The 13128-nt window shown below is 40.1% G+C and overlaps 1 protein-coding gene across 2 annotated transcripts in view; it reads right to left on the bottom strand.

Moving 5' to 3' along the window:
• Positions 1-1161: 1161 nt before the first annotated feature.
• The window catches only part of CRPPA (CDP-L-ribitol pyrophosphorylase A), a 193317-nt gene continuing 181350 nt past the window's right edge, over positions 1162-13128 (bottom strand). For both annotated transcript variants that reach the window (XM_084621301.1, XM_084621302.1), the window contains one exon: positions 1162-4519. In XM_084621301.1, the coding sequence (XP_084477427.1) occupies positions 4492-4519 (28 nt within the window). In that variant the 3' untranslated portion in view covers positions 1162-4491. The remainder of the gene's footprint in view (positions 4520-13128) is intronic.

Here is a 13128-nt window from a genome sequence, read left to right as displayed (position 1 = left end):
AATAACACATTATAAAAAAATAAGATGGGGATTAGGGGTAGTGATTTCCTTGTCAAAAGGAGCATAGAAAAATCAGGTACGTGACTTTAAAAGGACGAGCAAACAAAATCACTCTGAACTGCTACATGAATCTCTGCAACAAATTTTGTTTCACAACTGTTTGTCCCCTTCATTGGGCCAAATCCTGGCTCTACTGAATTTAGTGGAAGTTTTATCTATCAATGGAATTCATTTAAATTCACTCATTTAGATGTGTGTTCAATCCATCTAGATTCAGCGCCTTCCACTTCTAATTCAAAGTATCCTTAATCCCAGTGATTTATTCAAATCACGTCTTAAATAAATAATTTTCAGTAAGAGGTGACATACAATAGGAGAGCACTAACTAGCAATAGGGAACCTCAAATGGTTTTTGAAGCTTCTGTTTGGATAAGCACCAAAAACTCTATTTTCATGTGGATATAACGCTGAATGTGCCCAAAACTTAAAGGCTTTGGATACAGAGTTTTGTTGTTCAGTCCATTATACTGAGAGGGTCAGCTGCAACCTTCATGGGTGAAATCCTGGCCCCTGAGGGCAAAATGGGAGTTTTGCCATTGATTTCAATAGGGCTAGTATTCCATCCCCTATCTGGATGTTTCTTTATTATGTTGCCTTCTGTGCTTTTCATTCATGTAATTTTTTTCAGTGAAACAACCAAATGTAATTTTCAAGTCAGATGGCCTGGAAATATAATGAAGATCAGGGTAGAAATTTTTCTACCAAATGACCTAGCAGACCTCAAGTTTTTACTTTATTTTCAATTGTGACAAGCAGGTTTGTTTCACTGTATATATATATATATTACAATTATTCTGTCAACTTTGCAATCATTATAATAATTACTAGGGTCAGATTCTGAAACCCTTATTCACATTAAATAGCATTTTACTCAAGAAATATTATTGGTTATTACTTGAGGGGTAAGGTGAGTAGGAGCAGCTGAATCTGGTTAGAGTATTATCTCTGTCTAGATATTCAAAGCAATATGGCTTGTGACTGATTACTAGTTAAACTCAAACAGCATGTGTACATATGCCAATTTTTTCATTTCTATAACTATTTGTGAGCTGCTGTGTGTAGATAAAAAACAATCAACCAGTTTCTTAATTTCACCTTACCTATTTATTCATATTTTAGATATTAACATTAATGAAAAAGGCACCACTTAGATTTGGTTGGGACATTCAAATATCATTAATTCTATTTTGTTTCATTCATTCCTACAGAAGCGTACTATTTTACCGTGTCTCAATAGCTTTGCTTTTGTAATTTTTACTTTCTCCATGCGAGTTTACTGGTTGTTTATGGATTGTTTAAAGAGAAACAACAGCAATGATATTAATAGCACATCAAGGAAACCTGTTATTTTATCCTACATTTCAGTTTAAATAAACATTAAATCTATATTGAGAACCTGAAACTAATTTACATTGTTTATTTTCTTTTCAAGTGCTCCCAAATAGCCCATAGAAAATCATTTTTCATTATACAAGTTTATTGCATGAGAAATTTTCAGTTGTATCAAAACCTGTTCAAAATAAATAATTAGGTAAAAATTACAACTCAATATAAGTGAAATTGACATAATTGACAATTTTATGATAAGTCAGTTTCCTTACTACAGTGCTTGAATTTAAGCACAGTGGCTATAATTACTATAGATGTAAAACATAAAGGATATTTTATTTGCTTGCTTGTCAGTCCTGGAGAAACGCATCATATATTTTGTGTTAGAACCTTTCTACATGTTATAGTGAAGCAGCAGCAAAATAAGAAGTCACTAGTAATCTAGGTGTTTGAAAGCCAATTAATAACTTACATCACATCTTTTGCAAGCCTGAGAGATGAATTACTGCATCAAACTCAATCTATGAGTGTCAGATAAAAGTGAATTTGAAAAGCTTATTCATAAGTGAAAGCAAATAATGTAAACTCTCAAGTTTCTCATTTGTCTAACTAAACTGCATAGGTATTCTATAGCCATGTAAGGTGCTAACACAAATGTATTTGTTGTATAATGTCAAAGAAGGACAAATGGTTCATTTGTGATAATTATAGAGAGGGAAGAGGAGCAAAGGAGAAAACAGCTTATACTGACTGCATGAGAAGCTTATAGCTCTTTTATACAGGTTTCTAAATTGAATGAAAATGTCTGCTCTGGATGAAAAACAGGCAGCCATAACTATTTGTTGTACCTTGTAACGGAGGAAAATTTGGATCAACATCAGTTTCTTAGCAGGATTTTAAAGCAGAGACACGCATAGTTCATCCAGTGTCTAAGAGTACTCACTAGCAGAGCGAACCCACAGTAGATTCAGATTCTTATAGGACCTTATCTAATCATAGAATCATAGAATATCATATCATGAGATCTTCTGGAGCACCTAAGCCTCAGAATACTGTGGTTGGGACTTCACATTAGACCAATCTTCTCCTGCACCAGGTTTATTGCAAGGGCAAAATAACCCACCATCAACCCATGCTCCATGGCCAGGAGTGCACATCTAGCAGGTGAGCAGAAAGAAGTATGAAGATTTTACCTGCTGAGACACAAAGATTGTATTGAACATCCACCTTCCCCATGCAAGACTGCATCCTCTTCTCGACCAAACCTTCTCCCACTCACAGGGGGCCATGCAGGCAGTTGAATTTATTACAGCCTTAAGACTGCATTAGGCTCCTTACCTGGCACAGCTGGGAATCCGCAGGGAGAGAGGAGGAAGGGTAGCAGGCAGGGATTGTTTTATTTTTTGCAAACAACTGTGTTGGCTATCTTTCAATGGGCTGTTGTGCTGGGGAAGGGAGAGAGGAGGAAGGGTAGCAGGCAGGGATTGTTTTATTTTTTGCAAACAACTGTGTTGGCTATCTTTCAATGGGCTGTTGTGCTGGGGAAGGGAGACATCCAACAGTCAGTGATGGATGTTTGGGAGGGCTCTCTTTTTATCAAAATTGTGGGCCCTCTTCTTCACAGGAATTTTGTGATGTTTGCTTAATAGAGAAGGGGAGATCACTACTCTTCCCACCTGAATGCCATTGAGACAGGGAAATCTTTGACACAACGGGGTCTCCTGTCTCCTTTTTCTGGCTGAGACCCTTGAAAAAATTCCCCATACACCTGTAAGTCAGGGAACAATCTTCCCCCTTCTATGACCTCACAGTGCATGTAACTGTGCATTCTCCAGCATTATGCCAAGGCCCAATTTCCATCCTGACAGACTTCATCCCTGGGAAGATTGCAGTGACAGGTCAGCAGCAAAATGCATTACATGACTGGTTTCAAGGGGAAATTTCCCCTTGGAATAGGAGCCATCTCTAAACCTGGAGATGGTGGGAGGTTCCTGGGAGCACATGTGGGACAGCTACTTATGCACTGAATATTTCTCAAAGTTCTTGTTCCAATTACAGTGAAGTCAGCAAGAGTTCCTAAGAATGTAATCTAACTTATTCACAAATTGGGGAAACACAGTACCAAAAAAACATTAAGACTGCAGGGGGTTACGTGCTGCCAGAGGCAGTAGAGAACTGTACATTTTAAGCTAGTAGAACATGTGAAAATATTCAACACAGATAAGTGAAAACTTCTTATTCTACCCTCCTCCCTAAGCCATCTTCATTTAAATGTCAAAACACCCTCCATGCATTAGCAGTTACGATACTGTCTTCCAGATGATGGTCTAACAAACACATATATCAAACAGAAAATCAGAGTGACACAAAAACTGAAAGTGCAGCTCAATTACTGAAGAAGAGAGTCTTTCTTCTGTCTTATTTCTCCACTACCATCAGAACGGATAACCTTTCAAGCTTTAAAAAGAATTAGTTCCCACCACAATGAATTCCTAATTCTGCACTCCCAGGATAGGCTACTACATCTCATATGGTATGCACAAATGTATTTTTAAAATTTAATCTTCATTCTCTGGGGAATAAGGACCAGATCTTGAAAACAATTCTAGGATACTTTCATTAAAGTCCAAGGGACTATGTCTTGTATTAAAGAGCACCAGCTGTGCTTTAATATCATATATGTTATCTGGTTGAAAAGAAATTTGAGCTTAGATCAAGTGCTTTGGACATGAAAGGACTAAATAGCACCACTCAGTTGTAGTTTTTGAAATGATCAGTACCTCACATATAATGCTTCAATATAAACACTTTGAAGTATAATACCTGGTGCACCTCACAGCATCTTCTATTTCATTTACACTTGCATCTCAACACAAGGTCAGACTTACATTTTATGTTGATAAAATATCCTAATAACAAACTTTGTAAGCCCAGTGGTTTTGTCACAGAGTAAAATGTTTCAAGAACATTGCTAAACACATGATGAAAAAGAAATACTTCTGTTAGCTACAAATGATTTAGTTATTCATGCTACCAACAGCTGGCCAATCAGCTCCGGGTTTCTGTCCTTTATTAATGCAGAGATAATGGCAGCAGCAGAATTTATTGTCTCCTGAAGCTTCGGATCATCCTGAAAGAAAAAAGGAATAGGCTGTGAGCAATTATGAAAAAAGTTAATCGCACTTAACACCCTTTTAAAAATATGCACAATCCGTTTATGACTTCTGACACAAATTCAAAATGTGCTGCATTTACCAGTACAAAAACCTTCCAAAAATGTTGATTGTTTATAAAAGAAAATGTCATACTAATGTCAGTTCTCCAGTCTATACCATAAAAAAACATTTGTAGACAGAAGTAGAATGTAAACAAACGGTAATGGAATGTATTTTAATTGTTTCAGGTTAATGACATGAGATCGCCTCAATTAAGAGAAGATCCAAAATGAAACCTTTTTTCCAGACTCCCTCTCCCCAACTTGTGTTTGAAAGCGAATACAACTCCAAATTCCATAAGCAGCTTCCCAGACAGAAGCAAAACCCAGAATCCTAACACCCTCACATTTTAGGGTTTAGGAAATCTGGATCCAAATTTAGGTCCAAACTAAACAAAGCATTTAAGCACATACTTAACTTTAAGCATGTGCTTAAATTCAGTCCTATTCAGTAAAACACTGAAACATGTGACTTCAATGAGATTTAAACACTGGGACCTTAGTGATTTGAGCCTATCTGTGTTCAAACAATCAAAGAAGTTAGTCTGTTCTTGGTAGGCACGTAAAAGGCCAACAAGGGATGGTACAACATTACTGGCACCCTAGTACAATATGAAGCTCCTTAACAGGCAGTGGAGATGAGTTTTTCAAAGGGAATTCAATCTGGCTTCCAAATTTTCCTAATTATATGCAGATAAAAAGCCAAATCTGTATGGACAATTAGTATCTCCACCTGCACACTGATTAGATGTCAATAGATGTAGCTAGCAGTAGCTCACTGGTGGGAGTGATATGCGTGCAGCCAAGACTAGCCCTAGACCAAATGGCGCCCCAGGCGAGGAGCGTGTTCAGCACCACCCCGCCATTTATTAAAATTTTGAACACCTTATTTTTATTGCATTTGTAGGCCATTTCATGACTTTTATTTACGATTTGCATGCATGATTTATCCCGGTCATACAAGGCAATACATTTGCACGCTAGGATCTGTAAATCTGTATTTATTCATGCCATGATGATCAGGGAATAAAGCAGAGCTATTCTGTTGCACATTGGCTCATCCCAGGTAAGTCACATGAGCCTTTAGTCGTTAGTCTGGAAATATGAATGATTGGCTCAGACTAGAATTTTGCCCTAAAATTCCATTTTTGGAAACAGTTATCGTGTATACAGAGAAAACATAGTAATTCCTAGATATAGGAACCATTTCATGTATTTTTGATACCTAGGAGGATTAGTCAATGTTATTTACTAGTAGCCTGCAAAATTCTCTGAGTTAAAAATAACAATCACAGCCATTGAGAACGCAGGTGTTTATTGTTCACTTATGGTTAAATCCTGTATTTCTTATTCAGACAAAACTCCCAATTAGCGCAGGGGATAAACAAGGAGTGCAGAATTGGCCTCATGGGGCCCAATTCTGCATTGTCTTTCATCTTGTGTAGACATTTACATGCTTGTGCAAAGTGGCTGTCAGAAGATGCCATTCTGGTTTTTGCCCATGTTGCACAGGTGTAAATGATGGCACAAGGTGCAATGGATGGGGAATCAGGCCCATAGGGCAATAAAAACATTTTAATTGTTTTCAAGATTCAGTAACACACTTCTTGAAATTCAGCAGGAACAACCTCCAGTCTCCACTTTTGTTTAGTTTGCGGGTGCAGTGTGGAGAAGTGTTTCACAATTACAGACATTACGTTTTCTAAATAGTCTTCCAGCCATATCTGAAGTTGGCCAAAGTTGTACACTTTTTTTTTTTTTAAAGGAGAAAAAAAAATACACCTGGCCAGGAATGCTCTTAATGTTTCTCCTAATAAATCTTTCCACATCCTCTGTTGGTTACTGGATTCTATACACATTCCTTTGTTGCAATAAATTATTTCAGTTTTTGAACATGAAAGGAAGCAAGAGAGGAAAATTTAGCTTCCACTATTTTAAAGCAAGGGACTTAAAGTGTCATTGGGAGGTCCCATTTGACTGAAAAATTAGCTTTAATAAAAGTTTTTACCAAACATACAGCCACCTTAAAGATTTTTATGATTATTTTAAAATTCCAAGGGAAAGATTTGAAAAAGAAAATCCTCTGGGGTATTTGCAACCCGCACACTGCAGCAGTGTGCTGTGTAGAGGAAGCTGAAACAAGAACCTGATTAGAAATGGAGTAGTCTATTTTTCTTTGTGTAGGAGGAAAGAAATACAAAACATAAACAGCATAAATGATTAAAAGTAATATTGATTTTTAAAATTATTTCACTCTTAATAACCTAAGCTGTAACACAGTTAAGGAAATCTGTTGGTTCCTTTTTAATATGTTTAGCCTCACAATTTCCTTTTAAAATCAATCTTTGAGAACTACTGCAACATCTGAGCTGCCATTCCAGTTCAGACCATCATTCCATCTAGTCTGGTATCCTGTCTTTGACAGTGACCAGCAGCAGATGCATTACAAGAATATGTAATACTCACTGATAAGTCTGGGTATATTCTAATATAACTTGTTTTATTTACACACCTATACCAGTTCTGGAATGAGATGGTCAAACAGCATGCAGAACTATATCTTCTTCCCAGAATTTCAGACCAACACCAGTGCTTGGTTCCCAGGGACAAACTCTGCCTCAAGAATAGACTCTAATCAGAGCCCAAGGCAGAAAAACTTCTCCTGCTGTTTGCACAGCTCCCACTTTCCTAAAGCTGTCTCTGTACAGAAACTCAAATAGCTCAAAACTAACAACAACACAGTATGCTTTTCCAAAAGTCAAAACTAGCTTGCACACGAAGATACAGTACTGTGGTATCTGACTGTCATGGTATCTCCAGGAATATTCCTTTCTATTGCTCTTCCCTGGACCTTTTCTATTTCTGCTATATCTTTTTTATATTCACAGTGGTTAACTTTTTGGAAGCCAACCCTGAATATGGTATTCATAACATTGACTTGTGGAATCATAGGACTGGAAGGGACCTTGAGAGGTCATCTAGTCCAGTCCCCTGCACTTGTGGCAGGACTAAGTGTTATCTAGAGCAGGCTAGCCTGCTCTTGAAAATCTCCAATGATGGAGATTCCACAACCTCCCTAGGCAATTTATTGTAGTGTTTAACCACCCTGACAGTTAGGAAGATTTTCCTCATGTCCAACCTAAACCACCCTTGTTACAATTTAAGCCCATTGCTTCTTCTCCCATCAAAGGTTAATGAGAACATTTTTTTCTCCCGCCTCCTTGTATTTGTATTATGTAATTAAAAACTGTCACCATGTCCCCTCTCAGTCTTCTCTTCTCCAGACTAAACAAACACAATTTTTTAAATCTTCCCTCATAGATTGTGTTTTCTAGTCCTTTAATAATTTTTGTTGCTCTTCTCTGGACTTTCTCCAATTTGTCCATATTTTTCCTAAAATGTGGCGCCCAGTACTGAATACAATACTCCAGTTGAGGCCTAATCAGCATGGAGTAAAGCGGAAGAGTTACTTCTTGTATCTTGCTTACAACACTTGTGCTATTACATCCCAGAATGATGTTTTCTTTTTTTGCAAGAGTGTTACACGGTTGAATCATATTTAGCTTGTTATCCACTATGACCCACAGATCCCTTTCCGCAGTACTCCTTCCTAGGCCGTCATTTCCCATTTTGTATGTGTGCAACTGATTGTTCCTTCCTAAGTGAAGGAATGGTAATGTTATGGTATTAATGGTAATGTTATATTTTCAGTGTTCTGTTCTATCTTTTCCTCATTGTAGCCTGATGATTTTATTGCTTTTCAGACCATTGGGGTTTACTGAGTTGATATTTGCATTGAGCCTTAATGATACCTAACTTTTTTCCAAGTGGCCTCAGTTAATTTGGAATCCATCATTGTTTACACAGAACACAAACTAGAATTCAGACTACAAAAAATGAAAAGTTTAAGAGCCCTCCTAATTTAGGGGGGAGCTAGTAAGTGAATCATATGAAACCCCATAGGTATACCTTGAGAACTCCCAAGTTTTGGATACTTGCAGTGTCATTCTTGGAATTAGTGCTGTATAAAATGGGTAATGCATCCAGGGACACTTCAATCAGGATGCCAAGATCAACCTAATCTACCATCCTACACACAGGCCCCCCAGCATCCTTTGTATTCAGTGGTACAGTACTGAATCTTTCAAAAATCTCATTACTGGTTGCAGAAAGCCAAATAATCAAGTAGAGCGAGGGCTTCACAGGGCTAGTTGCTTGGGAAGTTTAGATGCAATGTAAACCATGGCACAGAATAGGATGTAAGAACAAAATGCTCAATAGAGATCTTGTATGCAGCCCTCAATAGTTATCTCATATTATTGCCCACCCACTGTTCAGTTCAGTACATTTAGAGGATAAAATGTACTGTAGTATCCTAGGTTTCAGAGTAACAGCCGTGTTAGTCTATATTCGCAAAAAGAAAAGGAGTACTTGTGGCACCTTAGAGACTAACCAATTTATTTGAGCATGAGCTTTCGTGAGCTACAGCTCACTTCATCGGATGCATCCGATGAAGTGAGCTGTAGCTCACGAAAGCTCATGCTCAAATAAATTGGTTAGTCTCTAAGGTGCCACAAGTACTCCTTTTCTTTTTGTAGTATCCTACTCACTCAATGCTTATAGATTAAACAAGACTAGTTCTTTTACTTAACAAAAGCCTTCAAAGTCTGATTCATATCAGAAATACCTTTATGAATTAATATGATTAAATTTCCCCAGGCTCAGCTGGCATGACCCAAAAACATCTGGTCTTATCCACTGTCTACTCACAGATTAGTCACTGGGACAACAGGGCCTGTGCCCAGGAGCCCCAGACAACAGGGGCGTCTCCTGGAAAAAATCTGCCACTGCTAGAAGGCTGGAGCCCTGGCCAGCGGGGCAAGGAAGCCCCCCATGCCCTGACCTTGCTCAGCGGCAGCAGCTGCCAGATGGGGGAAGCCCCTCAGAGTGGTCCGCCATCCCCAGCAGCCCCCCATCCTGTCAGCAGCCTCAGGATGGGGGAAGTCCCCTGCCCAGTAGCCCCCGAGCCTGTCCCCAGCAGAAGCTACAGGACAGGGACCCCACCCCTGGCAGAAGCTGCAGGGCGGCAGGGCCAGCCCCTCCCCTCAGCGACCCCTGACCCCATTCCCAGCAGAAGCCGGGGGGCGGCAGGGCAAGTCCCCATGCCGGACCCACCCTCTGGTAGAAGTGCCTGGTGGATGTGGAGGCAGAAGCCCCAGCACACCAACCGTGGTCCCCTGCAGAACTGCGGGAAGTGGCAGAGGAAACCCCAGCACCTGGACCCCTATTAGGCAGCACTGGAACTGGAGGAGCTTCTCACTCCCTGCTGCAGCCTCAGGGCTGTGGTGTGGGGAAAGAGCCTCTCTGGCCTTGGGGCCACAGTGGAGGGGTGGGGGCAGAAAGGAACAAAAGGGGTTGCGGCGCTGCAGTGAGAGAGAGACCCTGGGTGGAACAGGATCAGCGCTGGGGAAGGGGCAGAAAGGGGTGGGGCTTTGGGCAGGGCCACAGGCGGAAGGGGCAAAATGGGGGCAGGGCTGCAGGCGGAAGGGGTGGGGAGAGGTACCCACGTGCACCAGCCCAGGGCCCCAGGAAACCTTAATCTGCCTTTGTCCTACACATTTCATCCAGTTGATTTAAGTGAGTCTCTTGTAGAAACCCTTTTCTTGGCCGTTAAGAAAAGGATTTTTTTATTGTTGAAAGGATATACCAAGAACAAAACTTTTACCATTTTATTTTTTAGTACATTGAAAAGAAAGTACTTAAAACATTACTAACTTTATAAATAATAAATCCATACAACAAAATTTTGATTCCAAAATAAAATATCCACTTTCTGTCCATTATTAAATAGTAAAAAATTCCAAACACAGTAGTATCATATGATTGTCATTCACATTCATAATGTACATGAGGTAGAGCTGTTAGGTTTAAGAGGTTTTCTGGTCTACAGGATGAGGCTGGTAAGAGATACAGGAGCGGAGTTAAAAGCAGTGTTTGGAACGTGCAATGAGATATTTCACCTGTGTGTATTTATTTAAGAAACTGGGAGGATAGTATAAAATTTATTGACACTCTCCTAACTGTTTATTCCCATACTTTAACATGTTTAGGACTTTTTCTTTAACTGGAATACTGTTTGATATGCATATATGTCATCTAAATATTAACTAGCTTAATTTAAAGCATAGCTTGAGAAATGTAACTGACACCCATAAACCTGTTATCCCCGGTGAAAAATACCTGTGCAGGTTTCCTCCCTGTCTCTTAAAACCACAGACCTTTTAATACGACAGAAGTTCTCAGATTTCATTGCATTGCGACCCCCTTCTGATAACAAAGTTACTACATGATCCCAGGAGGGGAGGGGAGGGGGTTGCAGCCCAAGCCCTGCCGCCCTGAGTTGGGGGAGAGGGGGCCGCAGCCCGAGTCCCACTGCCCGAAGTGGCGGGAGAGGGGGCTGCAGCCTGAGCCCCACTGCCCCAAGTGGGGTTGTAGCTCGGGCTTCAGCTTCAGCCCTGGGTCCCAGTAAGTCTAATACTGGCCCTGGAGACCCCATTAAAATGGGATTGCAACTCACTTTGGAGTCCCAACCCACAGTTTGAGAACCGTTGATCTAATTTGATGGCCAACCTCTCCTTAAGATGCTTCCATGCTACATTTTTATTGAAGCCACTTGCCAAAGAACCTACTGAGAAATAACATTTCAGACATAATACCAATGCAATTGTTTACCTCAGTAAGAAGATATTTAAGCAGATAATTTAGAGAGAAAAGAAAATTTTCACTTAACATCTTTAGTTTTCCTTTCAAATAATAAACAAAAAATTAATGTAGCATTTGGGTTCAAATACAAAGTAAAATGTAGATGGATCACAGCACAAATAGCACACAGGAGACAGACTGCAGGCAATGAACTTTCAGTCCAATTGAGTACTTCTTCACTTCCAAACTAACATTAGATCGTTATTCACTATATCATAACTTGATACTTATTCTTACACTAACTACAGTGCATACAGGTATTGTCTGTCATGAGTAATGGGAAAGCCATCAACTTTTGAACTTAATGACTGTTTACAAAGTAGCAGAAAATAAAACTAAGCAGGACAATAATTCAATTTACTGATTCTTGGAAGCTTCTGGAGTTGATGGTAATACAAGAGAAAATATTGTGCAACCCCAAAGCTTCAATACTGCTTATCCTGGAAAAGTCTACATGACTTCCCTGCCCTCATTCTTTTCACGTCTCTCTAGTTTTTGTAAAAACGTTGTTATAATAATTACGTTAAAAAACAGTTCTATGGCAAACAAAACAAAACACACCTTCCACAACAACAATAAAGGAGTGTCTTGTAAAGCCCAGTCTCCTAAAGCCTGCTCTTTGTGGTTCAGACACAGGGAATGAGAGTCAGCAGAGTTTGAGGCTTTTGTTCCCCATTTACTATCCTCAGCTCTACGCACTTGGCTTCACCAACTGCGCTAGCAGTCATACCAGGAGCTACCGTCCATTCCCCTTCCTGTGTTCAATAAAGTGACCTTATGCTTGAACTGGCAGCCAATTCTCCTTCTTGTATGTCACTAGTACAAAAGTATTGGCAAAAATCAGTTGTTTACAGACGTGGTCATTTAATAAAAGTGGAAGAATATTGTCTACTGTACATTTGAGGAGTCTCTGGGTGGATTCTTAGTATCGGATATTACTTATTATTAAAAGTGTTATGGTCGTGTATACAGGCTGCACCCAAAATCAGGATCCCACTGTGCTAGGCACTGTGAAACCATGCTATGAGCTTTTTTGGAGCAAGGACCGTTTCTTATGGATCAAAATAGACAAGACGAGGGTTGAAAAAAAGGTATAAATCTGAGGCACCGCAGAGTCACTTTCTTCTCCCCCCATGAGGTATGAACGTTATCTCCACAGTGCTCCAAATCGTTAAAACCTGAGCCTGGGACAAAGCCTATGGAAACGAATGAGTCTGTCCACTGACTTCAGTGGGCATTGGGTCAGGCCATTAGGCAAGCCCAAATTCACATGGGATTTCAATACAGGTCTCCCGCAGAGTCGTGCATAGTAGGGTTTCCTTCTGCATGTTAGCCCTGGTCTACACTAGGACTTTAGGTCGAATTTAGCAGCATTAAATCGATGTAAACCTGCACCCGTCCACACGATGAAGCCCTTTATTTCGACTTAAAGGGCTCTTAAAATCGATTTCCTTACTCCACCCCTGACAAGTGGATTAGCGCTTAAATCGGCCTTACCGGGTCGAATTTGGGGTACTGTGGACACAATTCGATGGTATTGGCCTCCGGGAGCTATCCCAGAGTGCTCCATTGTGACCGCTCTGGACAGCACTCTCAACTCAGATGCACTGGCCAGGTAGACAGGAAAAGAACCGCGAACTTTTGAATCTCATTTCCTGTTTGGCCAGCATGGCAAGCTGCAGGTGACTATGCAGAGCTCATCAGCAGAGGTGACCATGATGGAGTCCCAGAATCGCAAAAGAGCTCCAGCATGGACCGAACGG

This window comes from Lepidochelys olivacea (assembly GCF_965140295.1).
Source record: "Lepidochelys olivacea isolate rLepOli2 genome assembly, chromosome: 2".
Classification (NCBI taxonomy): domain Eukaryota; kingdom Metazoa; phylum Chordata; order Testudines; family Cheloniidae; genus Lepidochelys; species Lepidochelys olivacea.
This window is presented reverse-complemented; position numbering and strand designations above follow the sequence as displayed.